Raw genomic sequence first — 23,158 nt, 5'->3', positions numbered from 1 at the left:
GTACGAGGCAGAGATCCATCGTCAGCGCAGACTGCTGGATGTCGTTTGGAAACCCGAAATAAAGTTACACAGGATAGGTGTGTAAAACGTAATAACACAAAACAGAGGAATTGTATGTATATTTAACCCCATGTGTTTGAATAGATTACGTTACTGGTACTAATGTGCTCGCATGTCTGCAGTAGTATCCTATTCCTTTTGTTCTCTGTCCCTCCAGAGCTCCCACAGCAACATGTCTGTAAGGAGGAGGAGGTCCTCTCTGACCAGCAGCTCTGTATTCAGGAGAGGAACTCCAGTCTGGACCAAGAGGACCCAGAGCCTCCACAGATTAAAGAGGAGCAGGAGGAACTCTGCACCAGTCAGGAGGGAGAGCAGCTTGTACTGAAGCAGGAGACTGATACCTTTATGTTGACTCCTACTGATGAGGAAAGTGACCACCAGCTCCTCTCTCACAACTCTCATGTAGCTGAGAGCCAAGATCAGAAAGGAGGCAAGCATGGAGACTCAGGCTCAACTAGAACTGCAGAGCCAAATGAACAGAGTCTACATCACGAAAGCACAAGTCACAGTAACAATGTAGACAACCCTCACCTGTCAGAGATGCACTGTGATACTCACACAGGTAAACAGCCGTTTGCATGCAAAACATGTGGGAAGGGATTTATTAAGAAATCATTATTGAACTGTCATCTAAGAATCCACACAGGTGAGAAGCCGTTTGCATGCAAAACATGTGGGAAAGCTTTCAGAATTAATAGTGACTTGACAGTCCACATGAGAACCCACACAGGTGAGAAGCCATATTCTTGCAAAGCATGTGGGAAAAGATTTATTACGAAATCATCATTGAACTGTCATCTAAGAATCCACACAGGTGAGAAGCCGTTTGCATGCAAAACATGTGAGAAAGCTTTCAGAAAAAATAGTCACTTGACAGTCCACATGAGAACCCACAAAGGAGAGAAGCCATATTCCTGCAACACATGTGGGAAAGCTTTCAGAATTAATAGTGACTTGACAGTCCACATGAGAACACACACAGGTGAGAAGCCGTTTGCATGCAAAACATGTGGGAGAGCTTTCAGAAATAATAGTTACTTGACAGTCCACATGAGAACTCACACAGGTGAGAAGCCATATTCTTGTAAAACATGCAAAAAAAAATTCCAGCGTAATAGTAACTTGAAAGTCCACATGAGAACACACATGGGGGAAAAGCTGCATCACTGCAGCACAGAGGGTCCAGAGATTAAAGAGTAACAGGAGGAACTAAAAGGAGTTTGCTGCTGTGATAGAGGACATGGCTGGTGGGATGCTGGGCTTCAGAAGCTCGTGTGTAATGCATACTGGTACATGCAGGCAGTCCCTGCACGGCTCCGCGAGCAGGAGAACTCAGCTTTAGGATTCAGGGGGATCTATTGGCAGAAATGGAATATAGTATTCATAACTATGTTTTCTTTCGTCTATAATCACCTGAAACTAAGAATCGTTGTGTGTTCATTAGATTAGAATGAGCCCTTCATATCTACACTGAGCATGGATGATTGTAGCAACACTGTTCACATAATGTGTTATACTGCTGCACATTGTTTGAAGACTGACTGTGACAGAACATATTGCTGGAAAGGCCAGAAGATATAGAAGCTTAAGCAGAACGTATTCATATCACACATGTTAGTTACCAAGGTAGAATGGTGCATCACATTTTACAGTTTGTAAATAATGAATGTTTGTATACATTGTCATGAAGAGATGCTATCAAGTAATTTCTTTCTAAATGCCGCAAACATGTTGTGATTAAAAAGAAATGTAATCCGATCAAATGTTAACGTTTATTAATATTTTCTTATTTGTTTTTTCATTTTTGATTGTTTTTGTAAATGCATTTGTATGAACATGGAGATAATGGTATGTGTTGTATTTCATGCCAAGTAATTACAATAAATGAATTTACTTCCCTTAAAGGTCTCCTTTATATCTCTTGCCTAATTTCTATATTCAGATCTCTTTTTTTCCAGTTATTTTATACATAGAAATACACAATCAAAGAAGTTACAACTACACGGGCCATGTAAGTACTGGCTGCATATTTATGTACAGAGAAATGAGCTAAAATGGTAATTCAGCTTCACCAGCAACAGCATGCTGATGGACCAGCATCATTAATGGGAACTAGCTGGTAGACCAGCACCGCTGGTTAGAGAGGCTTTCTAGCCCTCTCAGAGCGTACATTGATTTAATACTTTTTATTAGTTAGTAATTTCCAGTGTAGTCTCTGGAATCTCCGCCCTCTGTGGTGCAAGCTGTTGTCTGATTATATTTATATCCCAGTCAAAGTGGCTCTCATCAACGTAAGATCCATATCCAATAAGACTTTTATCCTCTTGCTTATTTCTTACTGGTGACAGAAATCTGACTTAACGCTGGTGAACTCGCTCCACTTGTTGAACTCTTTTCCAACGGATTGTAACTTTTTCAGAACTCCTAGACCATAGATATTCAACTGGCGGCCCGCGAGGAGCTTCCTTGTGACCCCTGGCCATATGCCAAAATAATACAAAACAATAATTTAATAAAAATAAATATTTTTATTTTATTTTATAATAATTATAATTAATGTAAATATATGTTATCAGAATTAAATCAGTACAAATTACTACCAGGACATTCCAGACATTCCCTGGAAGTGTGTCGACCAGAGCCAGCATTTACCTGGTGTTTACCTCCAAAACTCTGCACAACATGAGCGGAGAAAAACAGCGGAAAATTGATGATGAAAACCGCAAATTCAACCCGAAATGGACAGATGACTACATGTTTATTTTACTGTCACACACCAAACCTAAACCTTTATGTGTAATATGTCAAAGAACCGTGTCAGTCTGCAAGGTTGATAATATCAGGCGACATTTTGACACTAAGCATGCTGCTAAATTCAATGCAGGATACCCACCTGGGAGCACATCTAGACTGTAGTTGCTAAATCAACCAGTGTAATTACAACTGCTGCTACAGCCCAAGAAAAGGCAACTGCTGCTGTTTGTGTGTCCCTATGAACCTGAGAGGTGTGTTGTCTGGAGCCTAGTGCTCCTGGTAGGGTCTCCCAAGGCAAATTGGTCTCAGGTGAGGGGCCAGACTAAGAATGGTTCAAAAACGACTTCATGAAAGAAAGAGAAAGGAAAGGAGAGACCCTGCCCGGAGGAAGCCCGGGGCCCCCGTCTGGAGTCAGGCCCAGAGGGAGGGCCCGACAGCGAGCGCCTGGTGGCCGGGTTTGCCACGGAGCCCGGTCGGGCACAGCCCCAAGAAGCTACGTGGTGCCTCCCATCCATCCATCCTGTGGGCCCACCACTCATGGGAAAAACCGCTGGGGTCGGGTGCGCTGTCACATGAGTGGCAATGATGGTCAGGGACCTCGACGGACCAGACCCGGGCAGCAGAGGCTGGCTCTGGGGACGTGGAACGTCACCTCTCTGTGGGGGAAGGAGCCAGAACTAGTGCGGGAGGTGGATCGCTACCAGTTGGATCTGGTGGGGCTTACATCTACGCACAGTCTTGGCTCTGGAACTGTACTCCTGGATAGGGGTTGGACTCTATTCTTCTCCGGAGTTGCCCAAGGTGTGAGGCGTCGGGCTGGGGTGGGGATACTCACTAGCCCCCGGCTGAGCGCCGCTACGTTGGAGTTTACCCCGGTGGACGAGAGGGTCGCCTCCCTACGCCTTCGGGTTATGGGGGGGAAAACTCTGACTGTTGTTTGTGCCTATGCCCCAAACCGCAGTTCGGAGTATTCAGCCTTCTTGGAGATCCGGAATGGAGCCCTGCAGGGGGCTCCAGTAGGGGACTCTGTAGTCTTGCTGGGAGACTTCAACGCACACGTGGGAAACGATGGAGACACCTGGAGAGGCGTGATTGGGAGGAAGGGCCTCCCTGATCTAAACCCGAACGGTCGTTTGTTGTTGGACTTCTGTGCTAGTCATGGAATGGCCATAACAAACCCCATGTTCGAACATAAGGATGCTCATAAGTGCACGTGGTACCAGAGCACCCTAGGCCAAAGGTCAATGATCGATTTCGTAATCGTATCATCTGATCTGAGGCCGCATGTTTTGGACACTCGGGTGAAGAGAGGGTCGGAGCTGTCGACTGATCACCATCTGGTGGTGAGTTGGATCAAGGGGTGGGGGAAGACTCTGGACAGACCTGGTAAACCCAAATGGGTAGTGCGGGTGAACTGGGAACGTCTGGAGGAAGCCCCTGTCCTGGGGGTCTTTAACTCACACCTCCAGCGGAGCTTTTCAGCTATCCCTGTGGAGGTTGGGGGCATTGAACCTGAGTGGGCGATGTTCAAAACCTCTATTGCTGAAGCTGCGGTGATGAGCTGTGGTCTGAAGGTCTTAGGTGCCTCAAGGGGCGGTAACCCTCGAACACCGTGGTGGACCCCGGTGGTCAGGGAAGCCGTCCGACTGAAGAAGGAGTCCTTCCGGGTTATGTTATCCGGGAGGACTCCGGAAACAGTTTCAGGGTATTGAAGGACTAGAAGGGCGGCAGCTTCTGCCGTGTCAGAGGCAAAGCAGCTGGTGTGGGAGAAGTTCGGAGAAGCTATGGAGAAGGACTTTCGGTCGGCACCAAGGTGCTTCTGGAAAACCATCCGGCACCTCAGGAGGGGGAAGCGAGGAACCATCCAAGCTGTGTACAGCAAGGGTAGGACCCTGCTGACTTCAACTGAGAAGGTCATCGGCCGCTGGAAGGAGCACTTTGAGGAACTCCTGAATCCGACTAACACACCCTCTATGGTTGATGGGGGATCATCGTCAATTTCCCTGATGGAAGTCACTGAGGTAGTCAAACAACTCCACAGTGGCAAAGCCGCAGGGGTTGATGAGATCCGTCCAGAAATGCTGAAGGCTTTGGGTGTTGAGGGGCTGTCTTGGTTGACACGCCTCGTCAACATTGCGTGGGAGTCTGCGACAGTGCCTAGGGGTTGGCAGACCGGGGTGGTGGTTCCCCTATTTAAAAAGGGGGACCAGAGAGTGTGTGCCAACTACAGGGGTATCACACTTCTCAGCCTCCCTGGTAAAGTCTACTCCAAGGTACTGGAAAGGAGGGTTCGGCCGGTAGTCGAACCTCTGATTGAAGAGGAACAATGCGGATTCCGTCGTGGAACAACAGACCAACTCTTTACTCTTGCAAGGATCCTGGAGGGGGCCTGGGAGTACGCCCATCCGGTCTACATGTGTTTTGTGGATCTGGAGAAGGCGTATGACCGGGTCCCCCGGGTGATACTGTGGGAGGTGCTGCGGGAGTATGGGGTGAGGGGGTTACTTTTGAGGGCCATCCAATCCCTGTACGCCCAAAGCGAGAGTTGTGTCCGGATACTCGGCAGTAAGTCGGACTCGTTTCCCGTGAATGTTGGCCTCCGCCAGGGCTGCGCTTTATCACCAATCCTGTTCGTGATTTTCATGGATAGGATATAGAGGCGTAGTCGTGGAGGAGAGGGGTTGCAGTTCGGTGACCTGAGGATCTCATCGCTGCTCTTTGCAGATGATGTGGTCCTTATCGCATCATCGGTCTGTGACCTTCAACAGTCACTGAATCAGTTCGCAGCCGAGTGTGCAGTGGTTGGGATGAGGATCAGCACCTCCAAATCTGAGGCCATGGCTCTCAGCAGGAAACCGGTGGATTGCCTACTCCGGGTAGGGAATGAGCCATTACCCCAAGTGAAGGAGTTCAAGTACCTCGGGGTCTTGTTCGCGAGTGAGGGGACAATGGAGCGAGAGATTGGCCGGAGAATCGGAGCAGCGGGGGCGGTATTACAGTCACTTTACCGCACCGTTGTGACGAAAAGAGAGCTGAGCCAGAAGGCAAAGCTCTCAATATACCGGTCGATCTTCGTTCCTACCCTCACCTATGGTCATGAAGGCTGTTATTATTATTTATTTCATTTTTTGTCATCATTGGACAGTGCATATGCTCGTATCGGAAGGCTCACCCCAAAAAACGCTCGCCCCCATTTTTTTCCGCCGACCGCACACTGGGGCAGTTCTTGTATTCTTGTATTTGTTTTACTGAGGATAAGGTTAGAAATAGGGGCGATTGTGTTTTGGGCGAACGTTTTGGTATTCCTTGTCACAATATATTTGTTAACCTCCGTTACATTTCCGACGGCCTTCTAGGCTTCTAGGGTCGTCATATTTGCTAGACCTGGTATTATTTTATTTTTTACCTATCCAGCATTTTGTATTGTACATACAGTATTGTCAATCTCTGTTGATGATAGAGAAGGTGACATTGCAATTCTGACGGATTTCTAGGCCTCTTCTGACCTCACTTGCTTATATGCCTGGCATCTGTTTTTCTACGCAGCGTTTGGTACTCTACAGTTGTCAATCTCTATTTTAGAGAAAGAGGACTTTGCATTTCAGACGGACTTCTATGCCTCCTCTAATTTTCATGCCATTATTTTGTTTCCCAGCATTTTGATATAATGCACAAATGTATTATATATTTTGCTTACTTATTTTACAACAGCAAACTGGCTACTATGGATTGAAATGCTTGTGCTCAATGCTTAATATAATATTCAAATAACGAAATCTTGGTGGAAAAGTGGTGCATTTTATTGTGGTGTTTTATTAAAAGTAGGTCAATATCTTCATTATGCTTGTAGAATGCATGGTCACAAAATTAACTTGCATTTAAAATAATATTTATTGATCTGAATATTATATTTAGCATTTCAAATAACTCATATACTTTCACTCCTTTTTTTCTGATGAGGTTTGACCTTATAGATAACACTACTACCCTAAAGAAAAACATGGCACATTTGTAATTTTCATTGTCAGAGTCATGTGGCCCCCGACTCCAAGTCATTTTACAGTTGTGGTACGATGTTGGCACTGAAGGACAGTTGGTCGTCCAGTGTCTCACCCAGATTCATTGCAGTTAAAGTCGGGGAAACAACCCAGGAGCCGATGTTGATGGTAAGGTCTTGGATAGAAGAGCCATTCTCTAGAAGGAAAAGGACTTGTCAAGGTTGAGTTTCAAGTGGTGTGCGGCCAATCCACTGAGAGATGTCTCCTGTCATCCCGGAGTTCAGAGGACCCTGTTTGGCATCCGGCAGCGTTTCTGTTCGCCATCCATAGAGAAGGCGGTCAGGGAGTATGTGGTGGCCTGTCCAGTATGTGCATGCAACAAGTCCTCACGTCAACCGCCATCGGGTCTTCTATGGCCCCTTCAAGTACCACATCGTCCATGGGCAGAGGTTTCTATGGATTTCGTTACTGGACTACCCATGTCGGGGGGGCAATCCACCACCGAAAACTTTATTATAATATAGAAGAATATTCCACAACAAGGGGCGTTCACGTGTCTTTGGGGGGCGTTTGTGTGTATGGCCTGCGATGTAATTCATAAATCCAAAAAAATCTACCCCAAAAAAATTAAACCAAATCTAGTCAGCAATTGAATAAAACTGGCGACTGCTTGTTTTTCCTGGCTAAATTCAGGGTCTTTGAACACAACACGGGCGGAACGTTTCATCATTTCAATATTAAACTGTCATTGAAATCAGCGAACGTAGCATGACAAGTGTAAAAAATAGAAGAGTGGATGCGGAAGTTTCCAGGAGAAATGGACGAACGATTATTTCTTTGTGGAAGTAAAAGGCCAGTGTGCGTAGTTTGTGTGGACCGCGCTTGCGGTCATGAAAAAGGCTCTCGAGCATTATTACAGCACAAAACATTCCAAACTGCACGAGCTGAAAGGACGAGTGCGTTTGGATAAAGTTAACGTGTGTTTTATTTATTTATTTTGATTTTGCTGAGCAATAAAGTGCTGCTTTAAAAAACAAAAACAAAGCTCCGCCCCCTCAGCCGCCACTTTTCGAAAGCATTAATGTTATTCCAAAGATACATGATGAATAACATGAATCAGAATTAATGGTGAAAGCACTACTGCTCTGGTCGGGACTTGGACCAGCAGCAGACGAGCCTGCACTCTGGCTGCTCGTAGCAGCAGAGCTAACATCAGCAGAGCTAACATCAGCAGAGCTACATCAGCAGAGCTAACATCTGCATCACTGCTGCTGATTCAGGCTGTATGCCTTTAAAAAACGTTGATATTTTCGCCTGAGTTTCCAAACGTTGGGGTCGTGGTCGCTCCATTTATAATAATGTGTTGGATTTTTGACTTTTTTGCACTTTGAAGTTCTCTCCTCTCCTTTCCTCCGTTCTGTCTCTGACTGGAGGTGTTCGCGAAATGGAGAGAATGTGAATGTAATGTAATAATAATGTAATGTAGCAGATAGGTTATAGCGAGAAGTGTTCACAGTGAGCACAGCTAGAAGGAGCACTAAAGAGGAGAACAGTTTAACAAGGCTGAGAGTAGGACATACCAGACTTAATGAAACACTGCACTTCATAAAGAAACCTCCCTCAGGATTATGTGAGCACTGTCAAGTAGAGGAATCAGTGGAGCATGTCATTTTTCACTGCCAAAAATAAAGATAAATGAAGAAGCTTGGAGGGAAAGAACTGAGTCTTAAACATGTATTGGACATTGGGTTAGGGAGACTAGTCCAATATTTGAAAGAAACTGAGCTTATCAATATAATTTAATTTACAGTGAAGTGTATTCTTCTTCTTTCTTTCTTTTTAAGGGATAGATGATTCTAGTCCACCCTCCAACACAGTAGGTGGCGGTCATTCATCTTAACGCTGGTACACCCGTCGTAAAACCAACGAAGAAGAAGAAGAAGAAGAAGCCATGCAGCAGAAGTAAACAGTACAGGCACTATTAGCGTGAACTCAGCTCTGTGGATGTATGAAACTAGCAGGGAGACGATGTTGTATTCGTTGCGTGGATGATTATTTGACTTCTAGTTAAGCAACAATGTCTTCAGTTGAGTGTTTTAGAGAGTTTGTCAACGAGCGACTAAATGCTGCTGCTGAAGAAATATTCGGAGTTTTCCAAGAAGCTGTCGTCGAGTACGAGGCAGAGATCCATCGTCAGCGCAGACTGCTGGATGTCGTTTGGAACCCGGAAATAAAGTTACACAGGATAGGTGTGTAAAACGTAATAACACAAAACGGAGGAATTGTATGTATATTTAACCCCATATGTTTTAATAGATTACGGTTACTGGTACTAATTTGCTCGCATGTCTGCAGTAGTATCCTATTCCTTTTGTTCTCTGTCCCTCCAGAGCTCCCACAGCAACATGTCTGTAAGGAGGAGGAGGTCCTCTCTGACCAGCAGCTCTGTATTCAGGAGAGGAACTCCAGTCTGGACCAAGAGGACCCAGAGCCTCCACAGATTAAAGAGGAGCAGGAGGAACTCTGCACCAGTCAGGAGGGAGAGCAGCTTGTACTGAAGCAGGAGACTGATACCTGTATGTTGACTCCTACTGATGAGGAAAGTGACCACCAGCTCCTCTCTCACAACTCTCATGTAGCTGAGCGCCAAGATCAGAAAGGAGGCAAGCATGGTGACTCAGGCTCAACTAGAACTGCAGAGCCAAATCAACAGAGTCTACATCACGAAAGCACAAGTCACAGTAACAATGTAGACAACCCTCACCTGTCAGAGATGCACTGTGATACTCACACAGGTAAACAGCCTATAAAATGTGACACATGTGGGAAAAACTATAAAAATAAATCATCACTGAAGATTCATCTGAGAATCCACACAGGTGAGAGGCCGTTTGCATGCAAAACCTGTGGGAAAGCTTTCAGAAATAATAGTCACTTGAAAGAGCACATGAGAACCCACACAGGTGAGAAGCTGTTTGCATGCAAAACATGTGGGAAAGTCTTCAGAAATAATAGTCACTTAACAATACACACGAGAACTCACACAGGTGAGAAGCCATATTCTTGCAAAATATGTGAGAAAGGATTTACTGAGAAATCAGCATTAGACTATCATATAAGAACCCACACAGGTGAGAAGCCATATTCTTGTAAAACATGTGGGAAAGGATTTATTAAGAAAACACCATTGGACTCTCATTTAAGAATCCACACAGGTGAGAAGCCGTTTGCATGCAAAACATGTGGGAAAGCTTACAGAATTAATAGTCACTTGACACGCCACATGAGAACCCACACAGGTGAGAAGCCATATTCTTGTAAAACATGCAAAAAGAAATTCCAGTCTAATGATAAATTGAAAGTCCACATGAGAACACACATGGGGGAAAAGCTGCATCACTGCAGCACAGAGGGTCCAGAGATTAAAGAGTAACAGGAGGAACTAAAAGGAGTTTGCTGCTGTGATAGAGGACATGGCTGGTGTGATGCTGGGCTTCAGAAGCTCGTGTGTAATGCATACTGGTACATGCAGGCAGTCCCTGCACGGCTCCGCGAGCAGGAGAACTCAGCTTTAGGATTCAGGGGGATCTATTGGCAGAAATGGAATATAGTATTCATAACTATGTTTTCTTTCGTCTATAATCACCTGAAACTAAGAATCGTTGTGTGTTCATTAGATTAGAATGAGCCCTTCATATCTACACTGAGCATGGATGATTGTAGCAACACTGTTAATATAATGTGTTATACTGCTGCACATTGTTTGAAGACTGACTGTGACAGAACATATTGCTGGAAAGGCCAGAAGATATAGAAGCTTAAAGAGAACGTATTCATATCACACATGTTTGTTACCAAGGTAGAATGGTGCGTCACATTTTACAGTTTGTAAATAATGAATGTGTGTAAACATTGTCTTGAAGAGATGCTATCAAGTAATTTCTTTCTAAATGCCGCAAACATTGTGATTTAAAAGAAATGTAATCCGATCAAATGTTAACGTTCATTAATATTTTCTTATTTGTTTTCTTCAGTTTAAATTTATTTTGTAAATGCATTTGTATGAACATGGAGATAATGGTATGTGTTGTATTTCATGCCAAGTAATTACAATAAATGTATTTACTTCCCTTAAAGATCTCCTTTATATCTCTCGCCTAATTTCTATTTCAGTTCTCTAGTATTTCGGTTATTTTATACACAAGAGAAATAGAAATACACAATCAAAGAAGTTACAACTACACGGGCCATGTAAGTACTGGCTGCATATTTATGTACAGAGAAATGAGCTAAAATGGTAATTCAGCTTCACCAGCAACATAATGCTGATGGACCAGCATCATTAATGGGAACTAGCTGGTAGACCAGCACTGCTAGTTTAGAGAGGCTTTCTAGCCCTCTCAGAGCGTACATTGATTTAATACTTTTTATTATTTAGTAATTTCCAGTGTAGTCTCTAATCTCCGCCCTCTGTGGTGCAAGCTGTTGTCTGATTATATTTATATCCCAGTCAAAGTGGCTCTCATTAAACGTAAGATCCATATCCAATAAGACTTTTATCCTCTTGCTTATTTCTTACTGGTGACAGAAATCTGACTTAGCACTGGTGAACTACTGTGTACAGCAAAGGTGGGACCCTGCTGACTTCAACTGAGAAGGTCATCGGCCGCTGGAAGGAGCACTTTGAGGAACTCCTGAATCCGACTAACACGCCCTCTATGGTTGATGGGGGATCATCGTCAATTTCCCTGATGGAAGTCACTGAGGTAGTCAAACAACTCCACAGTGGCAAAGCCGCAGGGGTTGATGAGATCCGTCCAGAAATGCTGAAGGCTTTGGGTGTTGAGGGTCTGTCTTGGTTGACACGCCTCGTCAACATTGCGTGGGAGTCTGCGACATTGCCTAGGGGTTGGCAGACCGGGGTGGTGGTTACCCTATTTAAAAAGGGGGACCAGAGAGTGTGTGCCAACTACAGGGGTATCACACTTCTCAGCCTCCCTGGTAAAGTCTACTCCAAGGTACTGGAAAGGAGGGTTCGGCCGGTAGTCGAACCTCTGATTGAAGAGGAACAATGCAGATTCCGTCCTGGAACAACAGACCAACTCTTTACTCTTGCAAGGATCCTGGAGGGGGCCTGGGAGTACGCCCATCCGGTCTACATGTGTTTTGTGGATCTGGAGAAGGCGTATGACCGGGTCCCCCGGGTGATACTGTGGGAGGTGCTGCAGGAGTATGGGGTGAGGGGGTCACTTTTGAGGGCCATCCAATCCCTGTACGCCCAAAGCGAGAGTTGTGTCCGGATACTCGGCAGTAAGTCGGACTCGTTTCCCGTGAATGTTGGCCTCCGCCAGGGCTGCGCTTTATCACCAATCCTGTTCGTGATTTTCATGGATAGGATATAGAGGCGTAGTCGTGGAGGAGAGGGGTTGCAGTTCGGTGACCTGAGGATCTCATCGCTGCTCTTTGCAGATGATGTGGTCCTTATCGCATCATCGGTCTGTGACCTTCAACAGTCACTGAATCAGTTCGCAGCCGAGTGTGCAGTGGTTGGGATGAGGATCAGCACCTCCAAATCTGAGGCCATGGCTCTCAGCAGGAAACCAGTGGATTGCCTACTCCGGCTAGGGAATGAGCCATTACCCCAAGTGAAGGAGTTCAAGTACCTCGGGGTCTTGTTTGCGAGTGAGGGGACAATGGAGCGAGAGATTGGCCGGAGAATCGGAGCAGCGGGGGCGGTATTACAGTCACTTTACCGCACCGTTGTGATGAAAAGAGAGCTGAGCCAGGAGGCAAAGCTCTCAATATACCGGTCGATCTTTGTTCCTACCCTCACCTATGGTCATGAAGGCTGTTATTATTATTTATTTCATTTTTTGTCATCATTGGACAGTGCATATGCTCGTATCGGAAGGCTCACCCCAAAAAACGCTCGCCCCCATTTTTTCCGCCGACCGCACACTGGGGCAGTTCTTGTATTCTTGTATTTGTTTTACTGAGGATAAGGTTAGAAATAGGGGCGACTGTGTTTTGGGCGAACGTTTTGGTATTCCTTGTCACAATATATTTGTTAACCTCCGTTACATTTCCGACGGCCTTCTAGGCTTCTAGGGTTGTCATATTTGCTAGACCTGGTATTATTTTATTTTTTACCTATCCAGCATTTTGTATTGTACATACAGTATTGTCAATCTCTGTTGATGATAGAGAAGAGGACATTGCAATTCTGACGGATTTCTAGGCCTCTTCTGACCTCACTTGCTTATATGCCTGGCATCTGTTTTTCTACGCAGCGTTTGGTACTCTACAGTTGTCAATCTCTATTTTAGAGAAAGAGGACTTTGCATTTCAGACGGACTTCTATGCCTCCTCTAATTTTCATGCCATTATTTTGTTTCCCAGCATTTTGATATAATGCACAAATGTATTATATATTTGGCTTACTTATTTTACAACAGCAAACTGGCTACTATGGATTGAAATGCTTGTGCTCAATGCTTAATATAATATTCAAATAACGAAATCTTGGTGGAAAAGTGGTGCATTTTATTGTGGTGTTTTATTAAAAGTAGGTCAATATCTTCATTATGCTTGTAGAATGCATGGTCACAAAATTAACTTGCATTTAAAATAATATTTATTGATCTGAATATTATATTTAGCATTTCAAATAACTCATATACTTTCAATCCTTTTTTTCTGATGAGGTTTGACCTTATAGATAACACTACTACCCTAAAGAAAAACATGGCACATTTGTAATTTTCATTGTCAGAGTCATGTGGCCCCCGACTCCAAGTCATTTTACAGTTGTGGCCCTGTGCTTAATCTAGTTAAATACCCCTGACCTAGGCCCTCAGTTGACCTAGTGTTAGCGTCTGGTTTTCTGATCTGTAATATGGAAATAATTTATGCTGTCTGTCAGATCATTGTGCTGTTATATTTGATACATTATATTACATTACAGTTAATTTAGCTGGCGCTTTTGTCCAAAGAGACTTACAATAAGTGCAAACAATCATGAGGATACAACTCAGAACAACAAGAATATTCTAAGTACATTAGCTTAAAATTGGTTTAATTATTGAAGTGCAGTACAATAGCTTCAAAAAGTCAAATGAGATGACAAGAACCTGGACAAGAACCTGCGTCGCATTCTGAGTCAGTCGGGGACGAATCCTCCCGATGTTGTACAGAGTGTGTCTGCAGGAGCAGGATGTTGCAGCGATGTTGGCACTGAAGGACAGTTGGTCGTCCAGTTTCTCACCCAGATTCATTGCAGTTAAAGTCGGGGAAACAACCCAGGAGCCGATGTTGATGGTAAGGTCTTGGATAGAAGAGCCGTTCCCCAGAAGGAAAAGCTGTTAGGACTTGTCAAGGTTGAGTTTCAAGTGGTGTGCGGCCATCCACTGAGAGATGTCTCCTGTTATCCCGGAGTTCAGAGGACCCTATTTGGCATCCGACAGCGTTTCTGTTCGCCATCCATAGAGAAGGCGGTCAGGGAGTTGCGTGGCAGCCTGTCCAGTATGTGCACGCAACAAGTCCTCACGTCAACCGCCACCGGGTCTTCTATGGCCCCTTCAAGTACCACATCGTCCATTGGCAGAGATTTCTATGGATTTCGTTACTGGACTACCCATGTCGGGGGGGCAATCCACCATTCTGGCCTTAGTCGACAGGTTCAGTAAGATGGCACATTTCATTGTGTTACCCAAACTTCCCTCGACAAAAGAGACGGTGGCGGTACTTCACTCTCAGATGTTCCAGATCCATGGTTTCCCGAAGGATGTGGTGTCCGATCAAGGTCCTCAATTCGTTTCTCGTTTTTGGAAGTGAGCTTCTGTGAGCTAAGGTCAGCCTTACGTTTGGATGCCACCCACAATCCAACGGACAGTCTGAGAGGATGAATCAGGAGTTAGAGACTTCTCCTATCTCCCAGAACCCCACAACCTGGTGCAAGCACTTAATCTGGTTTGAGTATGCCCATAATACTTTACCTGTCTCTTCTTCTGGTTTGTCTCCTTTCCAGTGTGCGTATGGGTATCAGCAACCTCTGTTTCCGGATCAGGAGTTGGAGGCCAGTGTTCCCTCAGTCCAAGCCATGGTTCATCGTTGACGTTGGATGTGGAGTCGGGCAAGACAAGCTCTCCTCCGCAGCTCAGCCACCTATAAGAGGACATCAGATAAGAGGAGAATCCCTGCGCCCAGATATGCTCTGGGACCTAAGGTGTGGTTGTCCACCAAGACCTTCAGTTACGGGTGGAATCTCGCAAGTTGGCTCCACGGTTTGTGGGTCCATTCCCTATCTCCAGGGTAATCAACCGAGTAGCGGTGAGGTTGCAATTACCACGGTCCATGCGAGTACAACCCACTTTTCACGTGTATCAAGTGAAACCTGTGAAGGAGAGCCATTTGGTTCCCACAACCAAACCCCCAACTCCACCCCGGTTCTTGAAGGGAGGGCACGTCTACACGGTAAAGAGTCTCCTGGCGGTGAGAATGAGAGGCAGGGGTCGTCAATACCTAGTAGATTGGGAAGGGGAAGGGGTATGAGCCCAAGGAGAGACAGTGGGTAGCTACTAAGAACATTGTGGACCATACCCTTGTCCAGGATTTCCACCGCCAGCATCTTGATGTATCTGGGACGTCAGGTGCCGTACCTAGAGGAGGGGATACTATTGGGTCTCGTCTTGTTCGTTAGATGTTTTGTGTTATTTTTGTACTTCCTGTTTTATTTTGTGACTTACCTGTTCTCTGTCGTTTCAGTTGGTGCTACTTCCTGCCCCCAGGTGTTCCCAATCTGTTCGTTAGTGTCTCCACCTGTGTCTTGTTGTTCCCTCCCACTTCCTGTCTCTTGTTGTCAGTTCGTCTCCGTACATTTATGTCAAGAGTTCCAGCGTCAGTCCCAGTCTTCCTGTTTCCTGTCTCCTATGTGTTTGATTACCGGCTTCTTCGATCCTGTTTCCGTGACCTGATTCCGTCTCTGCCTGATCCTTGCCTGCTGTGCTGCTATGCTGAGTACCTACCTGTGTATCGAACCTGTTTCTGTGACCTGACTCTGCCCCTGGATTACCCCTGCATGTTTTGTATGTTTGACTGCATGCACGTATACCAACTCTACTGCCAAGTTTCAGTAAAGACTGTTTTCAGCCGTTTCTGATGAAGAGAAGGCAGAGTCGATAGCGAAAGCGCCCGTTCAAATCCATAGGTCAGATAACTTCACTGAAGAGGGCAAGAAAGGAAGGGAAATTACCAGAGCAGCTCATCCTGGAATAATAATTAAGAGAAGAGATGATATGAACAGTACAACAGATGCTCCATTTACTTTTGAAAGAAATCAAAACGGCAATATTTTATTTGGGACTAACATCTCCTGGGAAGGATGAAATCTGGTATGTACTGCTAAAGCATTTAGGACATTTAGTATCTAGGAGGTTGCTAGGTTTTTATAACAAAGTATAGAAAGTGGGAAAAGGCTTGGAAAGAGGCAGTGATTATTCCTATTAGGAAACCAGGCCAGGACCCATCCAGTCCAATTAAGTACAGGCTAATAGCTCTAACATCTGCTCTTCTCCCTGTACACCAACAGCTGCACCTCCAGTCACCGGCCTGTCAAGCCCCTGAAGTTCGCGGACGACACCACCCTCATCGGACTCATCTCTGGCAGGGATGAGTCGGCCTACAGCAGGGGTTCTCAACGGGGGCGGTGGCGTCCCCCAGGGGGTGTTCAGAGAGCATTGGGGGGATCTGGAAGCAATATTTGAGAAAGGGGGGCGATGTGATAGCAATTATTATATGTTCATGTACTTTTATATTTGTCTGTAACTATGCAAAACATTCACTTGTCCTTAAGCAGAAAACTGCTATGTGTGCAAGGATGTTCCCACGCCTGCAGTCTGCTGTGAACGTGTTTTGTGTATCCAACTGATATCTTGTCGTTAGACCAAAAGAACATCTTGCTCAGGACAGAGGTCCCGACGGCAACTAATGTTTTGCGAGGTCACCTCATGTTGGATATAAGATATATGTTTTCTCTCCGTGTGAAGCACTCTCCTGCAGACTCCGCTGTACTCTGTGTGACTTGTGCCTCTGAGATCTCAGAATAAAGTGTCAAAGACGAACCTGGTTTTCCGTAACTTTATTGAACATCTCACCGAAAACTTATATTATATAATATAGAAGAATATTCCACAACAGGGGGCGTTCACGTCTCTTTGGGGGGCGTTTGTGTGTATGGCCTGCGACGTAATTCATAAACACAAGCAAAAAAATCTACCCCAAAAAAATTTAACCAAATCTAGTCAGCAATTGAATAAAACTGGCGACTGCCTGTTTTTCCTGGCTAAATTCAGGGTCCTTGAACACAACACGAGCGGAACGTCTCATAATTTCAATATTAAACTGTCATTGACATCAGCGAACGTAGCATGACAAGTGTAAAAAATAGAAGGGTGGATGCGGAAGTTTCCAGGAGAAATGGACGAACGATTATTTCTTTGTGGAAGTAAAAGGCCAGTGTGCGTAGTTTGTGTGGACCGCGCTTGCGGTCATGAAAAAGGCTCTCGAGCATTATTACAGCACAAAACATGCCAAACTGCACGAGCTGAAAGGACGAGTGCGTTTGGATAAAGTTAACGTGTGTTTTATTTATTTATTTTGATTTTGCTGAGCAATAAAGTGCTGCTTTAAAAAACAAAAACAAAGCTCCGCCCCCTCAGCCGCCACTTTTCGAAAGCATTAATGTTATTCCAAAGATACATGATGAATAACATGAATCAGAATTAATGGTGAAGCACTACCGCTCTGGTCGGGACTTGGACCAGCAGCAGACGAGCTGCACTCTGGCTGCTCGCAGCAGAGCTAACATCAGCAGAGCTAACATCAGCAGAGCTAACATCAGCAGAGCTAACATCAGCAGAGCTAACATCAGCAGAGCTAACATCTGCATCACTGCTGCTGATTCAGGCTGTGTGCCTTTAAAAAACGTGGATATTTTCGCCTGAGTTTCCAAACGTTGGGGTCGTGGTCGCTCCATTTATAATAATGTGTTGGATTTTTGACTTTTTTGCACTTTGAAGTTCTCTCCTCTCCTTTCCTCCGCTCTGTCTCTGACTGGAGGTGTTCGCGAAATGGAGAGAATGTGAATGTAATGTAATAATAATGTAATGTAGCAGATAGGTTATAGCGAGAAGTGTTCACAGTGAGCACAGCTAGAAGGAGCACTAAAGAGGATAACAGTTTAACAAGGCTGAGAGTAGGACATACCAGACTTAATGAAACACTGCACTTCATAAAGAAACCTCCCTCAGGGTTATGTGAGCACTGTCAAGTAGAGGAATCAGTGGAGCATGTCATTTTTCACTGCCAAAAATAAAGATAAATGAAGAAGCTTGGAGGGAAAGAACTGAGTCTTAAACATGTATTGGACATTGGGTTAGGGAGACTAGTCCAATATTTGAAAGAAATTGAGCTTATCAATATAATTTAATTTACAGTGAAGTGTATTCTTCTTCTTTCTTTCTTTTTAAGGGATAGATGATTCTAGTCCACCCTCCAACACAGTAGGTGGCGGTCATTCATCTTAACGCTGGTACACCCGTCGTAAAACCAACGAAGAAGAAGAAGAAGAAGAAGCCATGCAGCAGGAAGTAAACAGTACAGGCACTATTAGCGTTAGCTCAGCTCTCTGGATGTATGAAACTAGCAGGGAGACGATGTTGTAGTCGTTGCGTGGATGATTATTTGACTTCTAGTTAAGCAACAATGTCTTCAGTTGAGTGTTTTAGAGAGTTTGTCAACGAGCGACTAAATGCTGCTTGCTGAAGAAATATTCAGAGTTTTCCAAGAAGCTGTCGTCGAGTACGAGGCAGAGATCCATCGTCAGCGCAGACTGCTGGATGTCGTTTGGAAACCGGAAATAAAGTTACACAGGATAGGTGAGTAAAACGTAATAACACAAAACGGAGGAATTGTATGTATATTTAACCCCATGTGTTTGAATAGATTACGTTACTGGTACTAATTTGCTCGCATGTCTGCAGTAGTATCCTATTCCTTTTGTTCTCTGTCCCTCCAGAGCTCCCACAGCAACATGTCTGTAAGGAGGAGGAGGTCCTCTCTGACCAGCAGCTCTGTATTCAGGAGAGGAACTCCAGTCTGGACCAAGAGGACCCAGAGCCTCCACAGATTAAAGAGGAGCAGGAGGAACTCTGCACCAGTCAGGAGGGAGAGCAGCTTGTACTGAAGCAGGAGACTGATACCTTTATGTTGACTCCTACTGATGAGGAAAGTGACCACCAGCTCCTCTCTCACAACTCTCATGTAGCTGAGAGCCAAGATCAGAAAGGAGGTAAGCATGGAGACTCAGGCTCAAGAAATGCAGAGACAAATGAACAGAATCTACATCACGAAAGCACAAGTCACAGTAACAATGTAGACAACCCTCACCTGTCAGAGATGCACTGTGATACTCACACAGGTAAACAGCCTTTAAAATGTGACACATGTGGAAAAGACTTTAAGTATAAATCATCACTGAAAAGTCATCTGAGAATCCACACAGGTGAGAAACCGTTTGCATGTAAAACATGTGGAAGAGCTTTCAGAAAAAATGGTCATTTGAAAGACCACATGAGAATCCACAAAGGAGAGAAGCCATATTCCTGCAACACGTGTGGGAAAAGATTCACTCAGAAATCAGCATTGACGTCTCATCATACAAGAATCCACACAGGTGAGAAACAATATTCAACTCAACTTCATTTATATTGCACCTTTCATACATACAGTACATTCATACATAGCGCCCAAAGTGCTTCACAAAGCAACACAGCACAGACAAGAAAAACTAAATGTATGCAACAATAAATGTAATTTTTGCATTCTGAAAATGACAACAATGAACAAATACATGTTAAAATAAATTAAATTCACCCCAATAAACAAGCACAAAAAATAAAATTATTATGAAAAAACAATTTTAAGACTTAAAAAGTAAAGAAAGAATGACACGGCACCTTAATGTTGAGAAACATTTAGAAAACATTTCCGATATGAGTCACTTGACTGTCCTCATGAGAACGCACACATGTGAAGCCTTTTACATGGAAAACATGTGGAAGAGATTTCATAATGTGGCTTGTTGGTTCACATGAGGTGTGTACAGCTTTTATAAGTTTGATAACAAACAGAGGAATTAGATTTATAAATAATTCCATGTGTTTAAATATAAACTGGTATTAATTTGCTCCATTGTCTGCATTTGTACTTGCCACATAGTAGTATCCTATTCCTTTTGTTCTCTGTCCCTCCAGAGCTCCCACAGCAACATGTCTGTAATGAGGAGGCGGTCCTCTCTGACCAGCAGCTCTGTATTCAGGAGAGGAACTCCAGTCTGGACCAAGAGGACCCAGAACCTCCACAGATTAAAGAGGAGCAGGAGGAACTCTGCACCAGTCAGGAGGGAGAGCAGCTTGTACTGAAGCAGGAGACTGATACCTTTATGTTGACTCCTACTGATGAGGAAAGTGACCACCAGCTCCTCTCTCACAACTCTCATGTAGCTGAGAGCCAAGATCAGAAGAGGCAAGCATGGAGACTCAGGCTCAACTAGAAATGCAGAGCCACATCAACAGAATCTACATCACGAAAGCATAAGTCACAGTAACAATGTAGACAACCGTCACCTGTCAGAGATGCACTGTGATACTCACACAGGTAAACAGCCTTTCAAATGTGACACATGTGGAAAATACTTTCAGTATAAATCAAAACTGAAGATTCATCTGAGAACCCACACAGGTGAGAGGCCGTTTGCATGCAAAAAATGTGGGAAAGCTTTCAGAAATAATGGTCACTTGAAAGAGCACATGATAACCCACACAGGTGAGAAGCCATATTCTTGCAAAACATGTGGGAAAAGATTCACTCTTAAATCATCATTGGACTATCATATAAGAATCCACACAGGTGAGAAGCTGTTTGCATGCAAAACATGTGGGAAAGGATTTATTACGAAATCATTATTGGACTCGTATAAGAACCCACACAGGTGAGAAGCCATATTGTTGTAAAACGTGCAAAAACAAATTCCTGTCTAAAGGTAACTTGAAAGTCCACATGTGAACACACATGGGGGGGAAAAGCTGCATCACTGCAGCACAGAGGGTCCAGAGATTAAAGAGTAACAGGAGGAACTAAAAGGAGTTTGACACTCTTGACTTCAGGGTTACACTCTGTAATAAGTGTTGGATCACACACTATTTCTACACACTACCTCAGCAATGAGGTCACTGAGGTTATTTCTTCATTGGAGGAAGATTGTCCGTCTGTTTTGGGTTATTGGATTGCAATGGGATAGTGCTTGATCACCTGAACGTAGCAGGTGTAAATACAGCTGTGATGGAGGTAATGGCTGGTGGGATGCTGGGCTTCAGAAGCTCGTGTGTAATGCATACTGGTACATGCAGGCAGTCCCTGCACGGATCTGCGAGCAGGAAAACTCAGCTTTAGGATTCAGGGGGATCTATTGGCAGAAATGGAATATAATATTCATAACTATGTTTTCTTTTGTCTATAATCACCTGAAACTAAGAATCGTTGTGTGTTCATTAGATTAGAATGAGCCCTTCATATCTACACTGAGCATGGATGATTGTAGCAACACTGTTCACATAATGTGTTATACTGCTGCACATTGTTTGAAGACTGACTGACAGAACATATTGCTGGAAAGGCCAGAAGATATAGAAGCTTAAGGAGAATGTATTCATATCACACATGTTAGTTACCAAGGTAGAATGGTGCATCACATTTTACGGTTTGTAAATAATGAATGTGTGTAACATTGTCTTGAAGAGATGCTATCAAGTAATTTCTTTCTAAATGCCGCAAACATTGTGATTAAAAAAAAAAAACATTTATACCAATCAAATCATTAATATTTTCTTATTTGTTTTTATAGTTTACATTTTTTTTGTAAATGCATTTGTATGAACATGGAGATAATGGTATGTGTTGTATTTCATGCCAAGTAATTACAATAAATGAATTTACTTCCCTTAAAGATCTACTTTATATCTCTCGCCTAATTTCTATTTCAGTTCTCTTGTATTTCAGTTATTTTATACACAAGAGAAATAGAAATACACAATCAAAGAAGTTACAACTACACGGGCCATGTAAGTACTGGCTGCATATTTATGTACAGAGAAATTAGCTAAAATGGTAATTTAGCTTCACCAGCAACAGCATGCTGATGGACCAGCATCATTAATGGGAGCTAATGGACTTTTGCCGTGAGTTCTCCCCCACCGAAGGAAAACTCAGACGACTGTTGCTGAAGAAAATGGGGCCGTCCGATTTTGCCAAAATCTGAGAAACATGCCAATATGATAACAGACAGGAACAGGCAGACTGGGAAGACAGTGAAAACGCACCATACAAACACATGCTTGAGGAAGTAAAAGCAGCGCTTGAGGTTGCTTTCCCTGCGAGAATAGACATGAACAAATCACTACCTGCAGACAAAATATTGGTGAAACTGTCCAAGATTACTACACCAGACCCCATAATATCTTCAATGAGCACAGCACTCTCCAGGAACCCCGTGACCATGGAAATTAAGCAGGCAATTGGGAGTGTCTTCTTAAACAATGCTTTCTGCAAAACCTCCTCCCATCATTCTCATCTGCAGTAAAATTGAGTTGCGTTGGCTATGAAGAAGCTCGCCTACACGAGATCAGACACGCCAATCATGCTGAGAAGCGAGTCGTCGTGGAGAAAAAGGAGAAAACCGAGCAGAGAGAAAAACAGATGCAGAAAACAGAGTTCGCCATGATACAGGCTGTACAAGACATGGCCTTGAGCCAACAAAAGGCCCGCAGGAGGCGGGGCAGGAGGCCGGGGAGGCGGGCGGGACCACCCTGGAGGCAGCCGGAGCCACTCTGGAGGACGGCAAGGTGAACGGGACTGCTCTAGAGGCCGTGCTGGAGGCAGGCGGAGCCACTCAGGAGGCCGGCAGAGAGTCCAGGCTGGAGGCCGGCAGCAACGCTCTGGAGGCTGGCGAGGAGGCCGGGCTGGAGGCGGACGGAGCCACTCTGGAGGCCGGCAGAGAGGCCGGGCTGTAGGCGGACGGAGAGGCTGGGCTGGAGGCCGGCGGAGTTGCACAGGGACTGGGGTCATGTATTTGCCCTCTACCGGCGTGTATAAGAAATCATTCTTTCTTATTACACCTGCCTTACAATCTGTGTATTTATTTGATGTGCATGATCCACTTCAGGACACAGAATCATCTCACATGCTTCTCTCTGATCCTTCCTCTGTTTCTCAAGCTATTCAGGAAGTTCCGG

General features: G+C 44.5%; 1 protein-coding gene across 1 annotated transcript; it reads left to right on the top strand.

Annotated features, from left to right (window-relative positions):
- The first annotated feature begins 393 nt into the window (after window positions 1–393).
- Window positions 394–22,936, top strand: LOC115007155 (zinc finger protein 471-like). The gene is made up of 4 exons (XM_029429885.1): window positions 394–622; window positions 19,288–19,542; window positions 20,123–20,179; window positions 22,686–22,936. The coding sequence occupies exons 1-4, from the start codon at window positions 406–408 to the stop codon at window positions 22,934–22,936; spliced, it is 780 nt and encodes a 259-aa protein (XP_029285745.1). The 5' UTR covers window positions 394–405.
- Window positions 22,937–23,158: the final 222 nt, after the last annotated feature.

This window comes from Cottoperca gobio, chromosome 1, assembly GCF_900634415.1.
Source record: "Cottoperca gobio chromosome 1, fCotGob3.1, whole genome shotgun sequence".
Taxonomy (NCBI): Eukaryota; Metazoa; Chordata; class Actinopteri; order Perciformes; family Bovichtidae; genus Cottoperca; species Cottoperca gobio.
This window is presented reverse-complemented; position numbering and strand designations above follow the sequence as displayed.